The 26299-nt window shown below is 44.8% G+C and overlaps 1 protein-coding gene across 1 annotated transcript in view; it reads right to left on the reverse strand.

Moving 5' to 3' along the window:
• Muc13 (mucin 13, cell surface associated) overlaps positions 1 to 25680 on the reverse strand; it is a 38789-nt gene extending 13109 nt beyond the window's left edge. The window contains exons 1-14 of the mRNA XM_042670257.1: positions 25548 to 25680; positions 21849 to 21968; positions 20732 to 20838; positions 19788 to 19843; positions 18273 to 18433; positions 14574 to 14693; positions 13457 to 13563; positions 12513 to 12568; positions 10998 to 11158; positions 7304 to 7423; positions 6187 to 6293; positions 5243 to 5298; positions 3720 to 3880; positions 20 to 139 (exon numbers count right to left, since the gene is read on the reverse strand). Coding sequence (XP_042526191.1) covers positions 20 to 139; positions 3720 to 3880; positions 5243 to 5298; positions 6187 to 6293; positions 7304 to 7423; positions 10998 to 11158; positions 12513 to 12568; positions 13457 to 13563; positions 14574 to 14693; positions 18273 to 18433; positions 19788 to 19843; positions 20732 to 20838; positions 21849 to 21968; positions 25548 to 25680 — 1585 coding nt within the window. The remainder of the gene's footprint in view (positions 1 to 19; positions 140 to 3719; positions 3881 to 5242; positions 5299 to 6186; positions 6294 to 7303; positions 7424 to 10997; positions 11159 to 12512; positions 12569 to 13456; positions 13564 to 14573; positions 14694 to 18272; positions 18434 to 19787; positions 19844 to 20731; positions 20839 to 21848; positions 21969 to 25547) is intronic.
• Between the last annotated feature and the right edge of the window lie 619 nt (positions 25681 to 26299).

The following is a 26299-nucleotide window of genomic DNA, read 5'->3' on the forward strand; positions in this document are numbered from 1 at the left end:
CCAGCCCCTTGTAACTCACCTTTTGTGCAGTTTAGAGAGGTATAATAATATCCCTCTGGGCATTTGCAGAAATGTGTGTTGTTTAGTGCCACGCAGGAAGCATTGCCACAGGGGTCCACTTGGCACAGGTCACTGGGACCTTGGATGGAGAAGGAAGAGGTTAGAAATCCACAGAGATGATAGCAGATAACACTATAAACACGTTTTTCAACCTTCTTGCCTCTTTCCTATGCTCTCTTTACTCTCTGGCTGTGTGCTTCCACCACACACCTCAGATAATCTAGAAACAAACACATGCTTTCTTAGGTCTCAGGAAGGTCCATTGTTAAACTCTGAAGCCAAATCCTCACTGACAACATAGGCTAGAGATGAATGGACAAAGGGCTGCTGAGAAAGAGACTTCAAATAAACAAACAAACAAAACAACAGCTAGCCGGGCACTGGTGGCTCCCTCCAGAAATCCTAGCTACTTAGGAAGCTGAGTTCTGAGAATCAGAGTTCAAAGCCAGCCTAGGCAGAAGAGTCTGTGAAACTCGATCTCCAACTACAAACCAAAATGCCAGAATGGAGCTATGGTTTTCATGGGGTAGAGCAGCAGCCGTGAGTGAAAAAGCTAAGGGACCGTGCCCAGAATCTGTGTTAAAGCTCCAGTACTGATACATACAAAAATTTATTTACTTCTCATGCCAAGGAATCAAGACCCTTTAGATTTTTCTGGGTGTTCTAGAAAATCTTTTAGAGCCCCTACAAACTTTTAGAAAAAAAAAAAAAGGGTATGTTTTTTAAGGTGGCTAAACAATCATCTTGCAAGAAAGCATAGCCAAGAAGTTCCTAAAGGAAACTATACACCATACTCTGATGAACATAGTTGGTTTATATACCCATAGGAAGGCAGGGAGGAAAAAGTAAAGGGCCCTGGTCCAAGGTGACTCATGCCTGTAATCCTAGCTACTCAGAAGGCTGAGATAACTGTGGTTCAAAGCCATCTCCGGGTTGAAAGTCTGTGAGACTCTTATCTCCAATAAACCACTCAGAAAACCGGAAGTGGTGCTGTGGATCAAGTGGGAGAGCATTAGCCTTGAGCTAAAGAGCACAGGGACAGCGCCCAGGCCCAGAGGTTAAGGCCACACTATCAAAAATAAATAAATAAAACAAACAAACAAACAAAAACAAGAGTGTGGATCAACACAGTGACCTTTCCAAGGGAAGTGATCAGTCCAGCCTCTGGCTCTCTGATTGGACAGACTGAATAAATGGTGAGAATAACATGACAATGGTTTCCACAGCCCTGGCCTAGACTCCTTGGCCAGACAAGGCAGAAGATCTTTTCTTGGTCCCAGGACCTAGTGAGAGCTGAGGAGGGAAGTTTGATAAGTGGCCAAATGGCCATTTTTTGTTGGCAATTGTCATCATATGTGCCAGACAAAAAGATTCTAGGCTTTGTGTTTAGATTAGCTTAAGGGTTTGACAGTGTTGTGAGCTGCCAAGAGAGTCTCATAACTAGAAACGTAGAGGTGGTTGAACTCAGGGTCTGGGCACTGTCTCTGAGTTTCTTTTGCTCAAGACTAGCACTCTACCACTTGAGCCACAGGGCCACTTCCTGCTTTTTCTGTTTATGTGGTACTGAGGAATCAAACCCAGGGTTTCATACATGCTAGGCAAGCACTCTACCACTAAGCTACCTTCCAAGCCCTCTAGATTCTTCAAGCTTCAAAGGTTGAGGATTCTTCTAGACCAGGGTGGGCAAACTATAGATCAAGAATCATATATGCCCAACTCTAGTTTTTTTGGGGGGGTCCTGTCGTGGGGCCTGAATTCTGGGCATGGGCGCTGTCCCTCAGCTCTTCAGCTTAAGGCTAGAATTCTACCACTTGAGTCACAGGGCCAGTTCCGGCTTTTTTCTTTTTGTTTATGTGGTGCTAAGGAATAGAACCCAGGGCCTCAGGCATGCAAGGCAAGCACTCTACAACTGTGCCACCTTCCCAGCCCCCCAACTCTATTTTTGTAAATAAAGTTTTATTGGAGCACAGCCAAGTTTATTTATTTATATATTGACTCTAGCCAGAGTCTATTTGCCCTTTGGCCTTTACTGATAGAGTTTGGGAACCATTACTTGAGACCAAAGGTGTGGAAGATATTTGTCCCAATAACTCCAGCTTAATGTTAATCCTATCTCTTAGTATCCCCAAAACGTCTGGTCTTTGGACAATGGCCCTGATCATGCCCAGGCCTGTCCAGCACTGCTGCTATTTGGCTTCTTGTCTCCCTGTTAATCTCCAATTCACCACTCAAAAGCTGGAAGTGGCCCTGTGGCTCAAATGGTAGAATGCAAGCCTTGAGCACAAAGAGGCTCAGGGACAGGCCCAGGCTCTTAGTTCAAGTCCCAGGACTGGCAACAACAACAATAACAATAACAATAAATAAGTAACAACAACAGTAACATTTAAAGGTTTAAGGCATAAATCATAAAAGGAGTAAAAGAAACATGAGGAAGGCAGAGAGGGACAAGAAGAATGGACAGAGGCAGCGCAGGGAAGAAGCACTGAAGAAGGGGAGCTATGTGTTAACAGCCACAGAGAAGCCAGTGAGTGCACTATGGCCACCAGCGACATTTGCACTTGGAAAACAGGACACACAACAGCCCCTCTGGAGCCGGTACTAACTGATCCTTTCCTAGGATGAAGAGCTTATGATGACTGCTGTGGGGAAATCTCATCAACTCATTCTTACATTTCTGGGCTGACACCCTTTGGCAGGGTCTTTTGTGCAGCACTTCCTCCTACCATTTGGCCTGGCTGCTTAGGAGAGTAATACATGTGATAAAGCAGAGGCTGGAGAAACCCTTGTACAATGACGTTTATCTTCTAGCTGCTCTTGAAAGTCTTTTACCCTAGCCTGCTAGAGGAGGAAACACTGTGTGGAGCTGAGATGGAGCCATCTGAGAGATGCCAGACCCCAACTCTGTGTGAGTGTGTGAGTGTGTGTGTGTGTGTGTGTGTGTGTGTGTGTGTGTGTGTAGTGAGAGATGCTTAACCAGGGCCTGTGGAGTTCAGTCAAGTTTGGCCTCTCCTTGGAACCATGTTGAAATCTAACCCATGGGCCTGGGATGTTGGCTCAGTGGTAGAGTGCTAGCCTGGCATACATGAGGCCCTGAGTTCGATTCCTCAGCACCACATAAGCAGATAAAAAGCTGGAAGTGGCCCTGTGGCTTAAGTGGTCGAGTGCTAGCCTTGAGCTAAACAGCTCAGGGACAGCGCCCAGTCCTATGGGAAAAAAAAAAATCTGTGCCACAGACATTACAATAAGAAAATATTGATATTTTAGGCCACTAAGTTTTGGGATGGTCCCTAGTACAGCATAAACATGAGTTTTGACAGCTACACTGAAGAGGGTCAGTTTGTGTATAAGCATTTGTAAAGCTGTGAGTTGGTGTGATCCTTCTGATTTCTCATTTCCTCCTATTTCCTTGCCCAGAGGTGACAGGTTTGGTTTGTACTTCCCAGGAGAATGATAAAGATGTCAGTGTGATGACATGGGACACAGCTAGAAAGGAACAGGAGGCAAGTGAGAGGAATGGAAGGAACAGATTTAAAGTCAGCAGATAGCCATGGGTTCTGATCGTGTAGCCCTTGGCCCTTCTGACCTATAATGGAAAGGTTTACAAAAAGTCAGGTAGACCTTTGTATTTGAGGAGAGTTATTTACCCAAATTATACTTACTAATATTAACTGAAATATCTGGGTCATTCTCTGCTGCCCGGAGAATGAGAACAGACACACTGGACTCGGTTTGGTTTGTATCTTCTGCAAAAATGTTTTGAACAGAAGCCCGCACCTCACCTGCAGCACGCATTAGGGATCTTGCTGACCCACTGAGAATGCTGCAAAGGAAAGGAGCCTGTCACTTGATGAACGGAAGGGCCAACAAATGAATAGCGTTTCAAATGTCTCAGTCCTAGTCCTGATCCATAGTCCCGACACATAACCAGGGTCCAAATATGGAGGCCCAGTCTTGAAGGTTATTAATCTTTAACTATGAGTTTTTCAACTTCATGTGTACCTAGGGAAAATCTCTGGGGAAAAACACAAAAACAACAACAATGTCCTGTTGGAAAAGTTTGTAGGAAAATCGTGAATACTTATTTTTGGGAAAGTTGGGGATAAACTTTGTTAGGTCTGGGAGCTTAGAGTTAACCAGAAGTATGTGGAGGAATGTCTGACCTAATAGCTGTCACTCTCAGCAGGATGGTGAGGATATAAGTTTCTCTCACTACTTGAGACACCTCCTCAGCCTTTTTTCTTTCTTTTAGATAGGGTCTCATCTTTTGGCCTGTGGTTGGTCTTGAACCAAGATCCCCCTATCTACAGTTTTCCATATGCTTGAGATTACAGGAAAATACCACAATGACCAGCTTATTGAATGAGATGGGATGGGGTTCCCATTAATTCTTGGCTTCAGCTGTTGCAGAACCATGATTTCTCTGATCTCTGTCTCCTGAGAAGCTTGGATTACAGGTGTGAGCTAGCACACCTAATAAGAATAGATTTTAGTTGTGAAATATGTTCTCAGAGCAGCTCGGTGATTCCTCCAATCAGAAACCCATGCATACAGAAGGCTAATTGTATATGCTCCTGCCTTCTCCTGATCCACAAAGGATTGGACACACCTTTTACAAATAAATACAATGATAGACCAGAAAACATAAACACTCCACATGCTGCTTTTCTGTCCAGCTCCACTCATCTTTGTACATTCTTGGCTTGAAAGCTTGTGTATTCATGTGCTTCAGAGAAGGCTGAGGTGGAACTGCTAACTTCAAGAGAATTCACTTGGTCTCACATGCTGAATGCTCAATAAACACTGTTCTTACAACAGAAGCAGCTCACTACGAGCCCCTCAGTCATCCTGTGTGTCAGTGGGCAGGGTGTTCTCTGCCTGCAATGCACACTCCAAACAAGCTGGTCCAGATGATGCTCTGGACCACAGGCACAAGTTGCTGAGCAACCATCAGCCTCTTACCTTCTCTAGGCCACACCCTTCCATCCTGGCTACACAGTCAGTGTGACCTTAGCAGGGATGGCATGCACATTCCTCTCTGCACTGACCTGTCTAACCACCTTCTTGTACATGAGACTTGCCATGAGAAGACCTTCATGTCACATGGGGAAACTCAGAGGAAGACGAGAAATGAAGCAAACACCTCCGAGCCTCCAAAGCACCCAGCAGTCTAGAGCAGACTTACCTTACTTGAGCAATCACAGTCTGCTTATAATCAGTGTCCTTCAGTGCATCTGAAAACTGGGGAAAAGAATAGATTTAATGAAGTAAAACAAATTCAAACAGGATTATCTAGGTTTGGAACATAAAATTCTAAGGCCGTTTAAGGTTCATGCAAAGTTCTTTTTTTTACTGTACTCTTCATCTTTAGACTTGAACTTCAGGCCTGAGCACTGTCCCTGAGCTTTCTTGCTCAAGGCTAGTGCTTTACTACTTGAGCACAGCTCCATTTTTGGCTTTTTGGAGATGAGAGGCTCGTGGACTTTTCTCCCTGGGCTGGCTTCCAATTGCAATCCTTAGATCTCAGACTCTTGCATAGCTAGGACTACAGGCATGAGTTATCTGAGCCACAGCAGTGCATAGCACTCTTCCATGTTGAGAATTATTTTACTTATTTAATTAATTAATCATAGCAGGAGCTACCAGGGCCAGCTCTTTTGATTTCTTCATTGGTTTAACTATTTATTGCAGTGCTCAGATTTCTTTAAAGCCTTGTGCATGCTAAGCAGGCACTCTCATACTGAGCTCCACCCTGATGGTAGAAGTTGAACCCAGGGCCCTTTCCATCCTAGGCAAGGGTTCCACAACCCCATTGAGCTGCATGGCCTGAAATAACTTACTTTACAATAGTGTTAGGCTCCTTATTCATCTAAATCTATATGAATGGTTTATACAACAATGGGTGAGGGTTGGCTAGAGCAAGAGTCCCAGGGCCTCTGCCATGCCAAGGGCTCTGCTTCAGGCAGAAGATCAAGGAGAAGCCCTGTGAATGGGCAAAGATGGAGGGGTGCCTTTCACTTCGTGAACCTCTGCAACAGAGTTGGTGTGCACCACCCAAAGACCCCACCCTCTCCAGCTCCACAGGAGAACCAACACTCATCTAGAGAAAGGAAGGTGGAGAATACTTACAAATGCATTGATTTTATCATGTAACTCTTGGTAATTCAAAGACTGTTCATCATCCAAGCCAGATGTGTCAGGTACTTTTACTGTAATCTCTCTGAGGAATGTCGTTCCTGAAAATCAAGCAGAATCTCTCTGTAGTAGCTCATGGAAAAGTCTGTGGGACTTGATTCTGGCAAAAAGCCAGAAGCAGAAGTATTGTTTCTCAAGTGGTACAAGGCCAGATGAAGGAAAATGCCAGGCGGACTTGCGTGCGGCCCACACTTGTAATCTTAGCTACTCAAGAGTCTGAGATCTGAGGATCAGGATACATGTAAAGTCTATGAGCATCTCATCTTCAATTAATTGCTCAAAAACCACAAGTGGTGCTGTGGCTCAAAGTGGTAGCATACTAGCCTTGAGCCATAAAGCTCAGGGCAGCGCTCAGGTCCTGAGTTTAAGCCCCATGACCGAAAAAACAAACAAAACAAAAGCAAAAAGCTAAGCAACACCGCCAGCATCTGAGCTCAAACCTCAGACAAAAAAAATTAAAAAGAAAAGCCAAGCTCCCAGTCCATGCATGTCCCATTATTCAACAGCACAGTGTAGATAGAGTCTTTGTGGTCACTTGGTCTTTGATAGTTTCTATCACCCCACCCCGGAAACCCAGAAGGAAAGAACCTCATCTTCCCCAGACTTCCAGCCCAGTCTGCAATTCTGCTTTTGCCCCTCTCCTCTTCCACTGGGTGTCTGTTTGTCCAAGGTAATAACAGCCTTTTCCTCATATGGCTGGCCTTGGAGGCCTCTATAGCTTTTTTCTTTTTGCTTCTCATATCCTAGACACTCTATTCACCATCATCTCAAGTTTTCTCTAAAGCCCACTTAAGGTATGCGATGTGGAGCTGCACTATGCTCAGCCCTTGTAAATCACATTTTTTTGTTGTCAGTTATGGTGCTTGAACTCAGGACTTGGGCATTGTCTCTGAGCTTCTTTTGCTCAAGGCCAGCACTCTACCTCTTGAGCCGCACAGTGCCAATCCCATCATCTTCTGTGTATGGGGGACTGAGGATCAAACCCATGACTTCATGCATGCTAGCCAAGCAGTTTACCACTAAGCCACATTCCCAGCCCCTTGTAACTCACCTTTTGTGCAGTTTAGAGAGGTATAATAATATCCCTCTGGGCATTTGCAGAAATGTGTGTTGTTTAGTGCCACGCAGGAAGCATTGCCACAGGGGTCCACTTGGCACAGGTCACTGGGACCTTGGATGGAGAAGGAAGAGGTTAGAAATCCACAGAGATGATAGCAGATAACACTATAAACACGTTTTTCAACCTTCTTGCCTCTTTCCTATGCTCTCTTTACTCTCTGGCTGTGTGCTTCCACCACACACCTCAGATAATCTAGAAACAAACACATGCTTTCTTAGGTCTCAGGAAGGTCCATTGTTAAACTCTGAAGCCAAATCCTCACTGACAACATAGGCTAGAGATGAATGGACAAAGGGCTGCTGAGAAAGAGACTTCAAATAAACAAACAAACAAAACAACAGCTAGCCGGGCACTGGTGGCTCCCTCCAGAAATCCTAGCTACTTAGGAAGCTGAGTTCTGAGAATCAGAGTTCAAAGCCAGCCTAGGCAGAAGAGTCTGTGAAACTCGATCTCCAACTACAAACCAAAATGCCAGAATGGAGCTATGGTTTTCATGGGGTAGAGCAGCAGCCGTGAGTGAAAAAGCTAAGGGACCGTGCCCAGAATCTGTGTTAAAGCTCCAGTACTGATACATACAAAAATTTATTTACTTCTCATGCCAAGGAATCAAGACCCTTTAGATTTTTCTGGGTGTTCTAGAAAATCTTTTAGAGCCCCTACAAACTTTTAGAAAAAAAAAAAAAGGGTATGTTTTTTAAGGTGGCTAAACAATCATCTTGCAAGAAAGCATAGCCAAGAAGTTCCTAAAGGAAACTATACACCATACTCTGATGAACATAGTTGGTTTATATACCCATAGGAAGGCAGGGAGGAAAAAGTAAAGGGCCCTGGTCCAAGGTGACTCATGCCTGTAATCCTAGCTACTCAGAAGGCTGAGATAACTGTGGTTCAAAGCCATCTCCGGGTTGAAAGTCTGTGAGACTCTTATCTCCAATAAACCACTCAGAAAACCGGAAGTGGTGCTGTGGATCAAGTGGGAGAGCATTAGCCTTGAGCTAAAGAGCACAGGGACAGCGCCCAGGCCCAGAGGTTAAGGCCACACTATCAAAAATAAATAAATAAAACAAACAAACAAACAAAAACAAGAGTGTGGATCAACACAGTGACCTTTCCAAGGGAAGTGATCAGTCCAGCCTCTGGCTCTCTGATTGGACAGACTGAATAAATGGTGAGAATAACATGACAATGGTTTCCACAGCCCTGGCCTAGACTCCTTGGCCAGACAAGGCAGAAGATCTTTTCTTGGTCCCAGGACCTAGTGAGAGCTGAGGAGGGAAGTTTGATAAGTGGCCAAATGGCCATTTTTTGTTGGCAATTGTCATCATATGTGCCAGACAAAAAGATTCTAGGCTTTGTGTTTAGATTAGCTTAAGGGTTTGACAGTGTTGTGAGCTGCCAAGAGAGTCTCATAACTAGAAACGTAGAGGTGGTTGAACTCAGGGTCTGGGCACTGTCTCTGAGTTTCTTTTGCTCAAGACTAGCACTCTACCACTTGAGCCACAGGGCCACTTCCTGCTTTTTCTGTTTATGTGGTACTGAGGAATCAAACCCAGGGTTTCATACATGCTAGGCAAGCACTCTACCACTAAGCTACCTTCCAAGCCCTCTAGATTCTTCAAGCTTCAAAGGTTGAGGATTCTTCTAGACCAGGGTGGGCAAACTATAGATCAAGAATCATATATGCCCAACTCTAGTTTTTTTGGGGGGGTCCTGTCGTGGGGCCTGAATTCTGGGCATGGGCGCTGTCCCTCAGCTCTTCAGCTTAAGGCTAGAATTCTACCACTTGAGTCACAGGGCCAGTTCCGGCTTTTTTCTTTTTGTTTATGTGGTGCTAAGGAATAGAACCCAGGGCCTCAGGCATGCAAGGCAAGCACTCTACAACTGTGCCACCTTCCCAGCCCCCCAACTCTATTTTTGTAAATAAAGTTTTATTGGAGCACAGCCAAGTTTATTTATTTATATATTGACTCTAGCCAGAGTCTATTTGCCCTTTGGCCTTTACTGATAGAGTTTGGGAACCATTACTTGAGACCAAAGGTGTGGAAGATATTTGTCCCAATAACTCCAGCTTAATGTTAATCCTATCTCTTAGTATCCCCAAAACGTCTGGTCTTTGGACAATGGCCCTGATCATGCCCAGGCCTGTCCAGCACTGCTGCTATTTGGCTTCTTGTCTCCCTGTTAATCTCCAATTCACCACTCAAAAGCTGGAAGTGGCCCTGTGGCTCAAATGGTAGAATGCAAGCCTTGAGCACAAAGAGGCTCAGGGACAGGCCCAGGCTCTTAGTTCAAGTCCCAGGACTGGCAACAACAACAATAACAATAACAATAAATAAGTAACAACAACAGTAACATTTAAAGGTTTAAGGCATAAATCATAAAAGGAGTAAAAGAAACATGAGGAAGGCAGAGAGGGACAAGAAGAATGGACAGAGGCAGCGCAGGGAAGAAGCACTGAAGAAGGGGAGCTATGTGTTAACAGCCACAGAGAAGCCAGTGAGTGCACTATGGCCACCAGCGACATTTGCACTTGGAAAACAGGACACACAACAGCCCCTCTGGAGCCGGTACTAACTGATCCTTTTCTAGGGTGAAGAGCTTATGATGACTGCTGTGGGGAAATCTCATCAACTCATTCTTACATTTCTGGGCTGACACCCTTTGGCAGGGTCTTTTGTGCAGCACTTCCTCCTACCATTTGGCCTGGCTGCTTAGGAGAGTAATACATGTGATAAAGCAGAGGCTGGAGAAACCCTTGTACAATGACGTTTATCTTCTAGCTGCTCTTGAAAGTCTTTTACCCTAGCCTGCTAGAGGAGGAAACACTGTGTGGAGCTGAGATGGAGCCATCTGAGAGATGCCAGACCCCAACTCTGTGTGAGTGTGTGAGTGTGTGTGTGTGTGTGTGTGTGTGTGTAGTGATGAGAGATGCTTAACCAGGCCCTGTGGAGATCAGTCAAGCTTGGCCTCTCCCTGGAACCATGTTGAAATCTAACCCATGGGCCAGCCTGGGAAGTTGGCTCAGTGGTAGAGTGCTAGCCTGGCATACATGAGGCCCTGAGTTCGATTCCTCAGCACCACATAAGCAGATAAAAAGCTGGAAGTGGCCCTGTGGCTTAAGTGGTCGTGTTCTAGCCTTCAGCTAAAGAGCTGAGGGACAGCGCCCAGCCCTATGGGAAAAAAAAAATCTGTGCCACAGACATTACAATAAGGAAATATTGATATTTTAGGCCACTACGTTTTGGGATGGTCCCTAGTACAGCATAAACATGAGTTTAGACAGCTACACTGAAGAGGGTGAGTTTGTGTATACGCATTTGTAAAGCTGTGAGTTGGTGTGATCCTTCTGATTTCTCATTTCCTCCTATTTCCTTGCCCATAGGTGACAGGTCTGGTTTGTACTTCCCAGGAGAATGCTAAAGATGTCAATGTGATGACATGGGACACAGCTAGAAAGGAACAGGAGGCAAGTGAGAGGAATGGAAGGAACAGATTTAAAGTCAGCAGATAGCCATGGGTTCTGATCGTGTAGCCCTTAGCACTTCTGACCTACAATAGAAAGGTTTACGAAAAGTCAGGTAGACCTTTGTATTTGAGGAGAGTTATTTACTCAAATTATACTTACTAATATTAACTGAAATATTTGGGTCATTCTCTGCTGCCCGGAGAATGAGAACAGACACACTGGACTCGGTTTGGTTTGTATCTTCTGCAAAAATGTTTTGAACAGAAGCCTGCACCTCACCTGCAGCACGCATTACGGATCTTGCTGACCCACTGAGAATGCTGCAAAGGAAAGGAGCCTGTCACTTGATGAACGGAAGAGCCAACAAATGAATAGGGTTTCAAATCTCTCAGCCCTCGTCCTGACTCATAGGCCTGACCCCTAACCAGGGTCCAAATATGGAGACCCAGTCCTGAACCATATTAATCTTTCACTATGAGTTTTTCAATTTCATGTGTACCTAGGGAAAATCTCTGGGGAAAACACAACAACAATGTCCCGTTGGAAAACTTTGTAGGAAAATCGTGGCTACTTATTTTTGGGAAAGTTGGGGATAACTTTGTTAGGTCTAGGAGCTTAGAGTTAACCAGATGTATGTGGAGGAATGTCTGACCAAATAGCTGCCACTCTCAGCAGGATGGTGACGATATAAGTTTCTCTCACTTCTTGAGACACCCTCTCAGCCTTTTTTCTTTCTTTTAGATAGGGTCTCATCTTTTGGCCTGTGGTTAGCCTTGAACCAAGATCCCACTATGCACAGTCTTCCATATGGTTGAGATTACAGGAAAATACCACAATGACCAGCTTATTGAGTGAGATGGGATGGGATTCCCATTAATTCTTGGCTTCAACTGTTGTAGAACCATGATTTCTCTGATCTTTGTCTCCTGAGAAGCTTGGGTTACAGGTGTGAGCTACCACACCTAATAAGAATAGATTTTAGCTGTGAAATATGTTCTCAGAGCAGCTCGGTGAATCCTCCAATCAGAAACCCATGCATACAGAAGGCTAATTGTATATGCTCCTGCCTTCTCCTGATCCACAAAGGATTGGACACACCTTTTACAAATAAATACAATAATAGACCAGAAAACATAAACACTCCACATGCTGCTTTTCTGTCCAGCTCCACTCATCTTTGTACATTCTTGGCTTGAAAGCTTGTGTATTCATGTGCTTCAGAGAAGGCTGAGGTGGAACTGCTAACTTCAAGAGAATTCACTTGGTCTCACATGCTGAATGCTCAATAAACACTGTTCTTACAACAGAAGCAGCTCACTACGAGCCCCTCAGTCATCCTGTGTGTCAGTGGGCAGGGTGTTCTCTGCCTGCAATGCACACTCCAAACAAGCTGGTCCAGATGATGCTCTGGACCACAGGCACAAGTTGCTGAGCAACCATCAGCCTCTTACCTTCTCTAGGCCACACCCTTCCATCCTGGCTACACAGTCAGTGTGACCTTAGCAGGGATGGCATGCACATTCCTCTCTGCACTGACCTGTCTAACCACCTTCTTGTACATGAGACTTGCCATGAGAAGACCTTCATGTCACATGGGGAAACTCAGAGGAAGACGAGAAATGAAGCAAACACCTCCGAGCCTCCAAAGCACCCAGCAGTCTAGAGCAGACTTACCTTACTTGAGCAATCACAGTCTGCTTATAATCAGTGTCCTTCAGTGCATCTGAAAACTGGGGAAAAGAATAGATTTAATGAAGTAAAACAAATTCAAACAGGATTATCTAGGTTTGGAACATAAAATTCTAAGGCCGTTTAAGGTTCATGCAAAGTTCTTTTTTTTACTGTACTCTTCATCTTTAGACTTGAACTTCAGGCCTGAGCACTGTCCCTGAGCTTTCTTGCTCAAGGCTAGTGCTTTACTACTTGAGCACAGCTCCATTTTTGGCTTTTTGGAGATGAGAGGCTCGTGGACTTTTCTCCCTGGGCTGGCTTCCAATTGCAATCCTTAGATCTCAGACTCTTGCATAGCTAGGACTACAGGCATGAGTTATCTGAGCCACAGCAGTGCATAGCACTCTTCCATGTTGAGAATTATTTTACTTATTTAATTAATTAATCATAGCAGGAGCTACCAGGGCCAGCTCTTTTGATTTCTTCATTGGTTTAACTATTTATTGCAGTGCTCAGATTTCTTTAAAGCCTTGTGCATGCTAAGCAGGCACTCTCATACTGAGCTCCACCCTGATGGTAGAAGTTGAACCCAGGGCCCTTTCCATCCTAGGCAAGGGTTCCACAACCCCATTGAGCTGCATGGCCTGAAATAACTTACTTTACAATAGTGTTAGGCTCCTTATTCATCTAAATCTATATGAATGGTTTATACAACAATGGGTGAGGGTTGGCTAGAGCAAGAGTCCCAGGGCCTCTGCCATGCCAAGGGCTCTGCTTCAGGCAGAAGATCAAGGAGAAGCCCTGTGAATGGGCAAAGATGGAGGGGTGCCTTTCACTTCGTGAACCTCTGCAACAGAGTTGGTGTGCACCACCCAAAGACCCCACCCTCTCCAGCTCCACAGGAGAACCAACACTCATCTAGAGAAAGGAAGGTGGAGAATACTTACAAATGCATTGATTTTATCATGTAACTCTTGGTAATTCAAAGACTGTTCATCATCCAAGCCAGATGTGTCAGGTACTTTTACTGTAATCTCTCTGAGGAATGTCGTTCCTGAAAATCAAGCAGAATCTCTCTGTAGTAGCTCATGGAAAAGTCTGTGGGACTTGATTCTGGCAAAAAGCCAGAAGCAGAAGTATTGTTTCTCAAGTGGTACAAGGCCAGATGAAGGAAAATGCCAGGCGGACTTGCGTGCGGCCCACACTTGTAATCTTAGCTACTCAAGAGTCTGAGATCTGAGGATCAGGATACATGTAAAGTCTATGAGCATCTCATCTTCAATTAATTGCTCAAAAACCACAAGTGGTGCTGTGGCTCAAAGTGGTAGCATACTAGCCTTGAGCCATAAAGCTCAGGGCAGCGCTCAGGTCCTGAGTTTAAGCCCCATGACCGAAAAAACAAACAAAACAAAAGCAAAAAGCTAAGCAACACCGCCAGCATCTGAGCTCAAACCTCAGACAAAAAAAATTAAAAAGAAAAGCCAAGCTCCCAGTCCATGCATGTCCCATTATTCAACAGCACAGTGTAGATAGAGTCTTTGTGGTCACTTGGTCTTTGATAGTTTCTATCACCCCACCCCGGAAACCCAGAAGGAAAGAACCTCATCTTCCCCAGACTTCCAGCCCAGTCTGCAATTCTGCTTTTGCCCCTCTCCTCTTCCACTGGGTGTCTGTTTCTCCAAGGTAATAACAGCCTTTTCCTCATATGGCTGGCCTTGGAGGCCTCTATAGCTTTTTTCTTTTTGCTTCTCATATCCTAGACACTCTATTCACCATCATCTCAAGTTTTCTCTAAAGCCCACTTAAGGTATGCGATGTGGAGCTGCACTATGCTCAGCCCTTGTAAATCACATTTTTTTGTTGTCAGTTATGGTGCTTGAACTCAGGACTTGGGCATTGTCTCTGAGCTTCTTTTGCTCAAGGCCAGCACTCTACCTCTTGAGCCGCACAGTGCCAATCCCATCATCTTCTGTGTATGGGGGACTGAGGATCAAACCCATGACTTCATGCATGCTAGCCAAGCAGTTTACCACTAAGCCACATTCCCAGCCCCTTGTAACTCACCTTTTGTGCAGTTTAGAGAGGTATAATAATATCCCTCTGGGCATTTGCAGAAATGTGTGTTGTTTAGTGCCACGCAGGAAGCATTGCCACAGGGGTCCACTTGGCACAGGTCACTGGGACCTTGGATGGAGAAGGAAGAGGTTAGAAATCCACAGAGATGATAGCAGATAACACTATAAACACGTTTTTCAACCTTCTTGCCTCTTTCCTATGCTCTCTTTACTCTCTGGCTGTGTGCTTCCACCACACACCTCAGATAATCTAGAAACAAACACATGCTTTCTTAGGTCTCAGGAAGGTCCATTGTTAAACTCTGAAGCCAAATCCTCACTGACAACATAGGCTAGAGATGAATGGACAAAGGGCTGCTGAGAAAGAGACTTCAAATAAACAAACAAACAAAACAACAGCTAGCCAGGCACTGGTGGCTCCCTCCAGAAATCCTAGCTACTTAGGAAGCTGAGTTCTGAGAATCAGAGTTCAAAGCCAGCCTAGGCAGAAGAGTCTGTGAAACTCGATCTCCAACTACAAACCAAAATGCCAGAATGGAGCTATGGTTTTCATGGGGTAGAGCAGCAGCCGTGAGTGAAAAAGCTAAGGGACCGTGCCCAGAATCTGTGTTAAAGCTCCAGTACTGATACATACAAAAATTTATTTACTTCTCATGCCAAGGAATCAAGACCCTTTAGATTTTTCTGGGTGTTCTAGAAAATCTTTTAGAGCCCCTACAAACTTTTAGAAAAAAAAAAAAGGGTATGTTTTTTAAGGTGGCTAGACAATCATCTTGCAAGAAAGCATAGCCAAGAAGTTCCTAAAGGAAACTATACACCATACTCTGATGAACATAGTTGGTTTATATACCCATAGGAAGGCAGGGAGGAAAAAGTAAAGGGCCCTGGTCCAAGGTGACTCATGCCTGTAATCCTAGCTACTCAGAAGGCTGAGATATGAGGATTGTGGTTCTAAGCCAGCTCTGGCCTGAAATTCTGTGAGACTATCTCCAATAAACCCCTCAGAAAACCGGAAGTGGTGCTGTGGATCAAGTGGGAGAGCATTAGCCTTGAGCTAAAGACCTCAGAGACAGGGCCCAGGCCGAGAGGTTAAGGCCACACTATCAAAAATAAATAAATAAAACAAACAAACAAACAAAAACAAGAATGTGGATCAACACAGTGAGCTTTCCAAGGGAACTGATCAGTCCAGCCTCTGGCTCTCTGATTGGACAGACTGAATAAATGGTGAGAATAACATGACAATGGTTTCCACAGCCCTGGCCTAGGCTCCTTGGGCAGACAAGGCAGAAGATCTTTTCTTGGTCCCAGGACCTAGTGAGATCTGAGGAGGGAAGTTTGACAATTGGCCAAATGATCATTTTTTTGTTAGCAATTGTCATCATATGCGTCAGACAAAAAGATTCTAGGTTTTGTGTTTAGATTAGCTTAAGTGTTTGACAGCCTTGTGAGCTGCTGTAAGAGTCTCATACACTAGAAACGTAGAGGTGGTTGAACTCAGGGTCTGGGCACTGTCTCTGAGTTTCTTTTGCTCAAGACTAGCACTCTACCACTTGAGCCACAGGGCCACTTCCTGCTGTTTCTGTTTATGTGGTACTGAGGAATCAAACCCAGGGCTTCATACATGCTAGGCAAGCACTCTACCACTAAGCTACCTTCCAAGCCCTCTAGATTCTTCAAGCTCCAAAGGTTGAGGATTCTTCTAGACCAGGGTGGGCAAACTATAGATCAAGAATCATATCTGCCCAACTCTATTTTTTTGGGGGGGGTCCTGTTGTGGGGCCTGAATTCTGGGCCTGGGCGCTGTCCCTCAGCTCTTCAGCTCAAGGCTAGCGCTCTACCACTTGAGTCACAGGGCCACTTCCGGCTTTTTTCTTTTTGTTTATGTGGTGCTGAGGAATAGAACCCAGGGCCTCAGGCATGCAAGGCAAGCACTCTACAACTGTGCCACCTTCCCAGCCCCTCAACTCTATTTTTGTAAATAAAGTTTTATTGGAGCACAGCCAAGTTTATTTATTTATATATTGACTCTAGCCAGAGTCTATTTGCCCTTTGGCCTTTACTGATAGAGTTTGGGAACCATTACTTGAGACCAAAGGTGTGGAAGATGTTTGTCCCAATAACTCCAGCTTAATGTTAATCCTATCTCTTAGTATCCCCAAAACATCTGGTCTTTGGACAATGGCCCTGATCATGCCCAGGACTGTCCAGCACTGCTGCTATTTGGCTTCTTGTCTCCCTGTTAATCTCCAATTCACCACTCAAAAGCTGGAAGTGGCCCTGTGGCTCAAATGGTAGAATGCAAGCCTTGAGCACAAAGAGGCTCAGAGACAGGGCCCAGGCTCTTAGTTCAAGTCCCAGGACTGGCAACAACAACAACAACAATAACAATAATAATAAATAAGTAACAACAACAGTAACATTTAAATGTTTAAGGCATAAATCATAAAAGGAGTAAAAGAAACATGAGGAAGGCAGAGAGGGACCAGAAGAATGGACAGAGGCAGCGCAGGGAAGAAGCACTGAAGAAGGGGAGCTATGTGCTAACAGCCACAGAGAAGCCAGTGAGTGCACTATGGCCACCAGCGACATTTGCACTTGGAAAACAGGACGCACAACAGCCCCTCTGGAGCCGGTACTAACTGATCCTTTTCTAGGATGAAGAGCTTATGATGACTGCTGTGGGGAAATCTCATCAACTCATTCTTACATTTCTGGGCTGACACCCTTTGGCAGGGTCTTTTGTGCAGGACTTTCTCCTACCAATTGGCCTGGCTGCTTAGGAGAGTAATACATGTGATAAAGCAGAGGCTGGAGAAACCCTTGTTCAATGACGTTTATCTTCTAGCTGCTCTTGAAAGTCTTTTACCCTAGCCTGCTAGAGGAGGAAACACTGTGTGGAGCTGAGATGGAGCCATCTGAGAGATGCCAGACCCCAACTCTGTGTGAGTGTGTGAGTGTGTGTGTGTGTGTGTGTGTGTGTGTTTAGTGAGAGATGCTTAACCAGGCCCTGTGGAGATCAGTCAAGTTTGGCCTCTCCGTGGAACCATGTGGAAATCTAACCCATGGGCCTGGGAAATTGGCTCAGTGGTAGAGTGCTAGCCTGGCATACATGAGGCCCTGAGTTCGATTCCTCAGCACCACATAAGCAGATAAAAAGCTGGAAGTGGCCCTGTGGCTTAAGTGGTCGTGTTCTAGCCTTCAGCTAAAGAGCTGAGGGACAGCGCCCAGCCCTATGGGAAAAAAAAAATCTGTGCCACAGACATTACAATAAGGAAATATTGATATTTTAGGCCACTAAGTTTTGGGATGGTCCCTAGTACAGCATAAACATGAGTTCAGACAGCTACACTGAAGAGGGTGAGTTTGTGTATACGCATTTGTAAAGCTGTGAGTTGGTGTGATCCTTCTCATTTCTCATTTCCTCCTATTTCCTTGCCCATAGGTGACAGGTCTGGTTTGTACTTCCCAGGAGAATGCTAAAGATGTCAATGTGATGACATGGGACACAGCTAGAAAGGAACAGGAGGCAAGTGAGAGGAATGGAAGGAACAGATTTAAAGTCAGCAGATAGCCATGGGTTCTGATCGTGTAGCCCTTAGCACTTCTGACCTACAATAGAAAGGTTTACGAAAAGTCAGGTAGACCTTTGTATTTGAGGAGAGTTATTTACTCAAATTATACTTACTAATATTAACTGAAATATTTGGGTCATTCTCTGCTGCCCGGAGAATGAGAACAGACACACTGGACTCGGTTTGGTTTGTATCTTCTGCAAAAATGTTTTGAACAGAAGCCTGCACCTCACCTGCAGCACGCATTACGGATCTTGCTGACCCACTGAGAATGCTGCAAAGGAAAGGAGCCTGTCACTTGATGAACGGAAGAGCCAACAAATGAATAGGGTTTCAAATCTCTCAGCCCTCGTCCTGACTCATAGGCCTGACCCCTAACCAGGGTCCAAATATGGAGACCCAGTCCTGAACCATATTAATCTTTCACTATGAGTTTTTCAATTTCATGTGTACCTAGGGAAAATCTCTGGGGAAAACACAACAACAATGTCCCGTTGGAAAACTTTGTAGGAAAATCGTGGCTACTTATTTTTGGGAAAGTTGGGGATAACTTTGTTAGGTCTAGGAGCTTAGAGTTAACCAGATGTATGTGGAGGAATGTCTGACCAAATAGCTGCCACTCTCAGCAGGATGGTGACGATATAAGTTTCTCTCACTTCTTGAGACACCCTCTCAGCCTTTTTTCTTTCTTTTAGATAGGGTCTCATCTTTTGGCCTGTGGTTAGCCTTGAACCAAGATCCCACTATGCACAGTCTTCCATATGGTTGAGATTACAGGAAAATACCACAATGACCAGCTTATTGAGTGAGATGGGATGGGATTCCCATTAATTCTTGGCTTCAACTGTTGTAGAACCATGATTTCTCTGATCTTTGTCTCCTGAGAAGCTTGGGTTACAGGTGTGAGCTACCACACCTAATAAGAATAGATTTTAGCTGTGAAATATGTTCTCAGAGCAGCTCGGTGAATCCTCCAATCAGAAACCCATGCATACAGAAGGCTAATTGTATATGCTCCTGCCTTCTCCTGATCCACAAAGGATTGGACACACCTTTTACAAATAAATACAATAATAGACCAGAAAACATAAACACTCCACATGCTGCTTTTCTGTCCAGCTCCACTCATCTTTGTACATTCTTGGCTTGAAAGCTTGTGTATTCATGTGCTTCAGAGAAGGCTGAGGTGGAACTGCTAACTTCAAGAGAATTCACTTGGTCTCACATGCTGAATGCTCAATAAACACTGTTCTTACAACAGAAGCAGCTCACTACGAGCCCCTCAGTCATCCTGTGTGTCAGTGGGCAGGGTGTTCTCTGCCTGCAATGCACACTCCAAACAAGCTGGTCCAGATGATGCTCTGGACCACAGGCACAAGTTGCTGAGCAACCATCAGCCTCTTACCTTCTCTAGGCCACACCCTTCCATCCTGGCTACACAGTCAGTGTGACCTTAGCAGGGATGGCATGCACATTCCTCTCTGCACTGACCTGTCTAACCACCTTCTTGTACATGAGACTTGCCATGAGAAGACCTTCATGTCACATGGGGAAACTCAGAGGAAGACGAGAAATGAAGCAAACACCTCCGAGCCTCCAAAGCACCCAGCAGTCTAGAGCAGACTTACCTTACTTGAGCAATCACAGTCTGCTTATAATCAGTGTCCTTCAGTGCATCTGAAAACTGGGGAAAAGAATAGATTTAATAAAGTAAAACAAATTCAAACAGGATTATCTAGGTTTGGAACATAAAATTCTAAGGCCATTTAAGGTTCATGCAAAGTTCTTTTTTTTACTGTACTCTTCATCTTTAGACTTGAACTTCAGGCCTGAGCACTGTCCCTGAGCTTTCTTGCTCAAGGCTAGTGCTTTACTACTTGAGCACAGCTCCATTTTTGGCTTTTTGGAGATGAGAGGCTCGTGGACTTTTCTCCCTGGGCTGGCTTCCAATTGCAATCCTTAGATCTCAGACTCTTGCATAGCTAGGACTACAGGCATGAGTCATCTGAGCCACAGCAGTGCATAGCACTCTTCCATGTTGAGAATTATTTTACTTATTTAATTAATTAATCATAGCAGGAGCTACCAGGGCCAGCTCTTTTGATTTCTTCATTGGTTTAACTATTTATTGCAGTGCTCAGATTTCTTTAAAGCCTTGTGCATGCTAAGCAGGCACTCTCATACTAAGCTCCACCCTGATGGTAGAAGTTGAACCCAGGGCCCTTTCCATACTAGGCAAGGGTTCCACAGCCCCATTGAGCTGCATGGCCTGAAATAACTTACTTTACAATAGTGTTAGGCTTCTTCTTCATCTAAATCTATATGAATGGTTTATACAACAATGGGTGAGGGTTGGCTGGAGCAAGAGTCCCAGGGCCTCTGCCATGCCAAGGGCTCTGCTTCAGGCAGAAGATCAAGGAGAAGCCCTGTGAATGGGCAAAGATGGAGGGGTGCCTTTCACTTCGTGAACCTCTGGAACAGAGTGGGTGTGCACCACCCAAAGACCCCACCCTCTCCAGCTCCACAGGAGAACCAACACTCATCTAGAGAAAGGAAGGTGGAGAATACTTACAAATGCATTGATTTTATCATGTAACTCTTGGTAATTCAAAGACTGTTCATCATCCAAGCCAGATGTGTCAGGTACTTTTACTGTAATCTCTCTGAGGAATGTCGTTCCTGAAAATCAAGCAGAATCTCTCTGTAGTAGCTCATGGAAAAGTCTGTGGGACTTGATTCTGGCAAAAAGCCAGAAGCAGAAGTATTGTTTCTCAAGTGGTACAAGGCCAGATGAAGGAAAATGCCAGGCGGACTTGCGTGCGGCCCACACTTGTAATCTTAACTACTCAAGAGTCTGAGATCTGAGGATCAGGGTACATGTAAAGTCTATGAGCATCTCATCTTCAATTAATTGCTCAAAAACCACAAGTGGTGCTGTGGCTCAAAGTGGTAGCATACTAGCCTTGAGCCATAAAGCTCAGGGCAGCGCTCAGGTCCTGAGTTTAAGCCCCATGACCGAAAAAACAAACAAAACAAAAGCAAAAAGCTAAACAACACCGCCAGCATCTGAGCTCAAACCTCAGACAAAAAAAATTAAAAAGAAAAGCCAAGCTCCCAGTCCATGCATGTCCCATTATTCAACAGCACAGTGTAGATAGAGTCTTTGTGGTCACTTGGTCTTTGATAGTTTCTATCACGCCACCCCGGAAACCCAGAAGGAAAGAACCTCATCTTCCCCAGACTTCCAGCCCAGTCTGCAATTCTGCTTTTGCCCCTCTCCTCTTCCACTGGGTGTCTGTTTCTCCAAGGTAATAACAGCCTTTTCCTCATATGGCTGGCCTTGGAGGCCTCTATAGCTTTTTTCTTTTTGCTTCTCATATCCTAGACACTCTATTCACCATCATCTCAAGTTTTCTCTAAAGCCCACTTAAGGTATGCGATGTGGAGCTGCACTATGCTCAGCCCTTGTAAATCACATTTTTTTGTTGTCAGTTATGGTGCTTGAACTCAGGACTTGGGCATTGTCTCTGAGCTTCTTTTGCTCAAGGCCAGCACTCTACCTCTTGAGCCGCACAGTGCCAATCCCATCATCTTCTGTGTATGGGGGACTGAGGATCAAACCCATGACTTCATGCATGCTAGCCAAGCAGTTTACCACTAAGCCACATTCCCAGCCCCTTGTAACTCACCTTTTGTGCAGTTTAGAGAGGTATAATAATATCCCTCTGGGCATTTGCAGAAATGTGTGTTGTTTAGTGCCACGCAGGAAGCATTGCCACAGGGGTCCACTTGGCACAGGTCACTGGGACCTTGGATGGAGAAGGAAGAGGTTAGAAATCCACAGAGATGATAGCAGATAACACTATAAACACGTTTTTCAACCTTCTTGCCTCTTTCCTATGCTCTCTTTACTCTCTGGCTGTGTGCTTCCACCACACACCTCAGATAATCTAGAAACAAACACATGCTTTCTTAGGTCTCAGGAAGGTCCATTGTTAAACTCTGAAGCCAAATCCTCACTGACAACATAGGCTAGAGATGAATGGACAAAGGGCTGCTGAGAAAGAGACTTCAAATAAACAAACAAACAAAACAACAGCTAGCCAGGCACTGGTGGCTCCCTCCAGAAATCCTAGCTACTTAGGAAGCTGAGTTCTGAGAATCAGAGTTCAAAGCCAGCCTAGGCAGAAGAGTCTGTGAAACTCGATCTCCAACTACAAACCAAAATGCCAGAATGGAGCTATGGTTTTCATGGGGTAGAGCAGCAGCCGTGAGTGAAAAAGCTAAGGGACCGTGCCCAGAATCTGTGTTAAAGCTCCAGTACTGATACATACAAAAATTTATTTACTTCTCATGCCAAGGAATCAAGACCCTTTAGATTTTTCTGGGTGTTCTAGAAAATCTTTTAGAGCCCCTACAAACTTTTAGAAAAAAAAAAAAGGGTATGTTTTTTAAGGTGGCTAGACAATCATCTTGCAAGAAAGCATAGCCAAGAAGTTCCTAAAGGAAACTATACACCATACTCTGATGAACATAGTTGGTTTATATACCCATAGGAAGGCAGGGAGGAAAAAGTAAAGGGCCCTGGTCCAAGGTGACTCATGCCTGTAATCCTAGCTACTCAGAAGGCTGAGATATGAGGATTGTGGTTCAAAGCCAGCTCTGGCCTGAAATTCTGTGAGACTATCTCCAATAAACCCCTCAGAAAACCGGAAGTGGTGCTGTGGATCAAGTGGGAGAGCATTAGCCTTGAGCTAAAGACCTCAGAGACAGGGCCCAGGCCGAGAGGTTAAGGCCACACTATCAAAAATAAATAAATAAAACAAACAAACAAACAAAAACAAGAATGTGGATCAACACAGTGAGCTTTCCAAGGGAACTGATCAGTCCAGCCTCTGGCTCTCTGATTGGACAGACTGAATAAATGGTGAGAATAACATGACAATGGTTTCCACAGCCCTGGCCTAGGCTCCTTGGGCAGACAAGGCAGAAGATCTTTTCTTGGTCCCAGGACCTAGTGAGATCTGAGGAGGGAAGTTTGACAATTGGCCAAATGATCATTTTTTTGTTAGCAATTGTCATCATATGCGTCAGACAAAAAGATTCTAGGTTTTGTGTTTAGATTAGCTTAAGTGTTTGACAGCCTTGTGAGCTGCTGTAAGAGTCTCATACACTAGAAACGTAGAGGTGGTTGAACTCAGGGTCTGGGCACTGTCTCTGAGTTTCTTTTGCTCAAGACTAGCACTCTACCACTTGAGCCACAGGGCCACTTCCTGCTGTTTCTGTTTATGTGGTACTGAGGAATCAAACCCAGGGCTTCATACATGCTAGGCAAGCACTCTACCACTAAGCTACCTTCCAAGCCCTCTAGATTCTTCAAGCTCCAAAGGTTGAGGATTCTTCTAGACCAGGGTGGGCAAACTATAGATCAAGAATCATATCTGCCCAACTCTATTTTTTTGGGGGGGGTCCTGTTGTGGGGCCTGAATTCTGGGCCTGGGCGCTGTCCCTCAGCTCTTCAGCTCAAGGCTAGCGCTCTACCACTTGAGTCACAGGGCCACTTCCGGCTTTTTTCTTTTTGTTTATGTGGTGCTGAGGAATAGAACCCAGGGCCTCAGGCATGCAAGGCAAGCACTCTACAACTGTGCCACCTTCCCAGCCCCTCAACTCTATTTTTGTAAATAAAGTTTTATTGGAGCACAGCCAAGTTTATTTATTTATATATTGACTCTAGCCAGAGTCTATTTGCCCTTTGGCCTTTACTGATAGAGTTTGGGAACCATTACTTGAGACCAAAGGTGTGGAAGATGTTTGTCCCAATAACTCCAGCTTAATGTTAATCCTATCTCTTAGTATCCCCAAAACATCTGGTCTTTGGACAATGGCCCTGATCATGCCCAGGACTGTCCAGCACTGCTGCTATTTGGCTTCTTGTCTCCCTGTTAATCTCCAATTCACCACTCAAAAGCTGGAAGTGGCCCTGTGGCTCAAATGGTAGAATGCAAGCCTTGAGCACAAAGAGGCTCAGAGACAGGGCCCAGGCTCTTAGTTCAAGTCCCAGGACTGGCAACAACAACAACAACAATAACAATAATAATAAATAAGTAACAACAACAGTAACATTTAAATGTTTAAGGCATAAATCATAAAAGGAGTAAAAGAAACATGAGGAAGGCAGAGAGGGACCAGAAGAATGGACAGAGGCAGCGCAGGGAAGAAGCACTGAAGAAGGGGAGCTATGTGCTAACAGCCACAGAGAAGCCAGTGAGTGCACTATGGCCACCAGCGACATTTGCACTTGGAAAACAGGACGCACAACAGCCCCTCTGGAGCCGGTACTAACTGATCCTTTTCTAGGATGAAGAGCTTATGATGACTGCTGTGGGGAAATCTCATCAACTCATTCTTACATTTCTGGGCTGACACCCTTTGGCAGGGTCTTTTGTGCAGGACTTTCTCCTACCAATTGGCCTGGCTGCTTAGGAGAGTAATACATGTGATAAAGCAGAGGCTGGAGAAACCCTTGTTCAATGACGTTTATCTTCTAGCTGCTCTTGAAAGTCTTTTACCCTAGCCTGCTAGAGGAGGAAACACTGTGTGGAGCTGAGATGGAGCCATCTGAGAGATGCCAGACCCCAACTCTGTGTGAGTGTGTGAGTGTGTGTGTGTGTGTGTGTGTGTGTGTTTAGTGAGAGATGCTTAACCAGGCCCTGTGGAGATCAGTCAAGTTTGGCCTCTCCGTGGAACCATGTGGAAATCTAACCCATGGGCCTGGGAAATTGGCTCAGTGGTAGAGTGCTAGCCTGGCATACATGAGGCCCTGAGTTCGATTCCTCAGCACCACATAAGCAGATAAAAAGCTGGAAGTGGCCCTGTGGCTTAAGTGGTCGTGTTCTAGCCTTCAGCTAAAGAGCTGAGGGACAGCGCCCAGCCCTATGGGAAAAAAAAAATCTGTGCCACAGACATTACAATAAGGAAATATTGATATTTTAGGCCACTAAGTTTTGGGATGGTCCCTAGTACAGCATAAACATGAGTTCAGACAGCTACACTGAAGAGGGTGAGTTTGTGTATACGCATTTGTAAAGCTGTGAGTTGGTGTGATCCTTCTCATTTCTCATTTCCTCCTATTTCCTTGCCCATAGGTGACAGGTCTGGTTTGTACTTCCCAGGAGAATGCTAAAGATGTCAATGTGATGACATGGGACACAGCTAGAAAGGAACAGGAGGCAAGTGAGAGGAATGGAAGGAACAGATTTAAAGTCAGCAGATAGCCATGGGTTCTGATCGTGTAGCCCTTAGCACTTCTGACCTACAATAGAAAGGTTTACGAAAAGTCAGGTAGACCTTTGTATTTGAGGAGAGTTATTTACTCAAATTATACTTACTAATATTAACTGAAATATTTGGGTCATTCTCTGCTGCCCGGAGAATGAGAACAGACACACTGGACTCGGTTTGGTTTGTATCTTCTGCAAAAATGTTTTGAACAGAAGCCTGCACCTCACCTGCAGCACGCATTACGGATCTTGCTGACCCACTGAGAATGCTGCAAAGGAAAGGAGCCTGTCACTTGATGAACGGAAGAGCCAACAAATGAATAGGGTTTCAAATCTCTCAGCCCTCGTCCTGACTCATAGGCCTGACCCCTAACCAGGGTCCAAATATGGAGACCCAGTCCTGAACCATATTAATCTTTCACTATGAGTTTTTCAATTTCATGTGTACCTAGGGAAAATCTCTGGGGAAAACACAACAACAATGTCCCGTTGGAAAACTTTGTAGGAAAATCGTGGCTACTTATTTTTGGGAAAGTTGGGGATAACTTTGTTAGGTCTAGGAGCTTAGAGTTAACCAGATGTATGTGGAGGAATGTCTGACCAAATAGCTGCCACTCTCAGCAGGATGGTGACGATATAAGTTTCTCTCACTTCTTGAGACACCCTCTCAGCCTTTTTTCTTTCTTTTAGATAGGGTCTCATCTTTTGGCCTGTGGTTAGCCTTGAACCAAGATCCCACTATGCACAGTCTTCCATATGGTTGAGATTACAGGAAAATACCACAATGACCAGCTTATTGAGTGAGATGGGATGGGATTCCCATTAATTCTTGGCTTCAACTGTTGTAGAACCATGATTTC

Source organism: Dipodomys spectabilis, unplaced genomic scaffold (genome assembly GCF_019054845.1).
Source record: "Dipodomys spectabilis isolate Male_0828 unplaced genomic scaffold, ASM1905484v1 ptg000017l, whole genome shotgun sequence".
NCBI classification, from domain to species: domain Eukaryota; kingdom Metazoa; phylum Chordata; class Mammalia; order Rodentia; family Heteromyidae; genus Dipodomys; species Dipodomys spectabilis.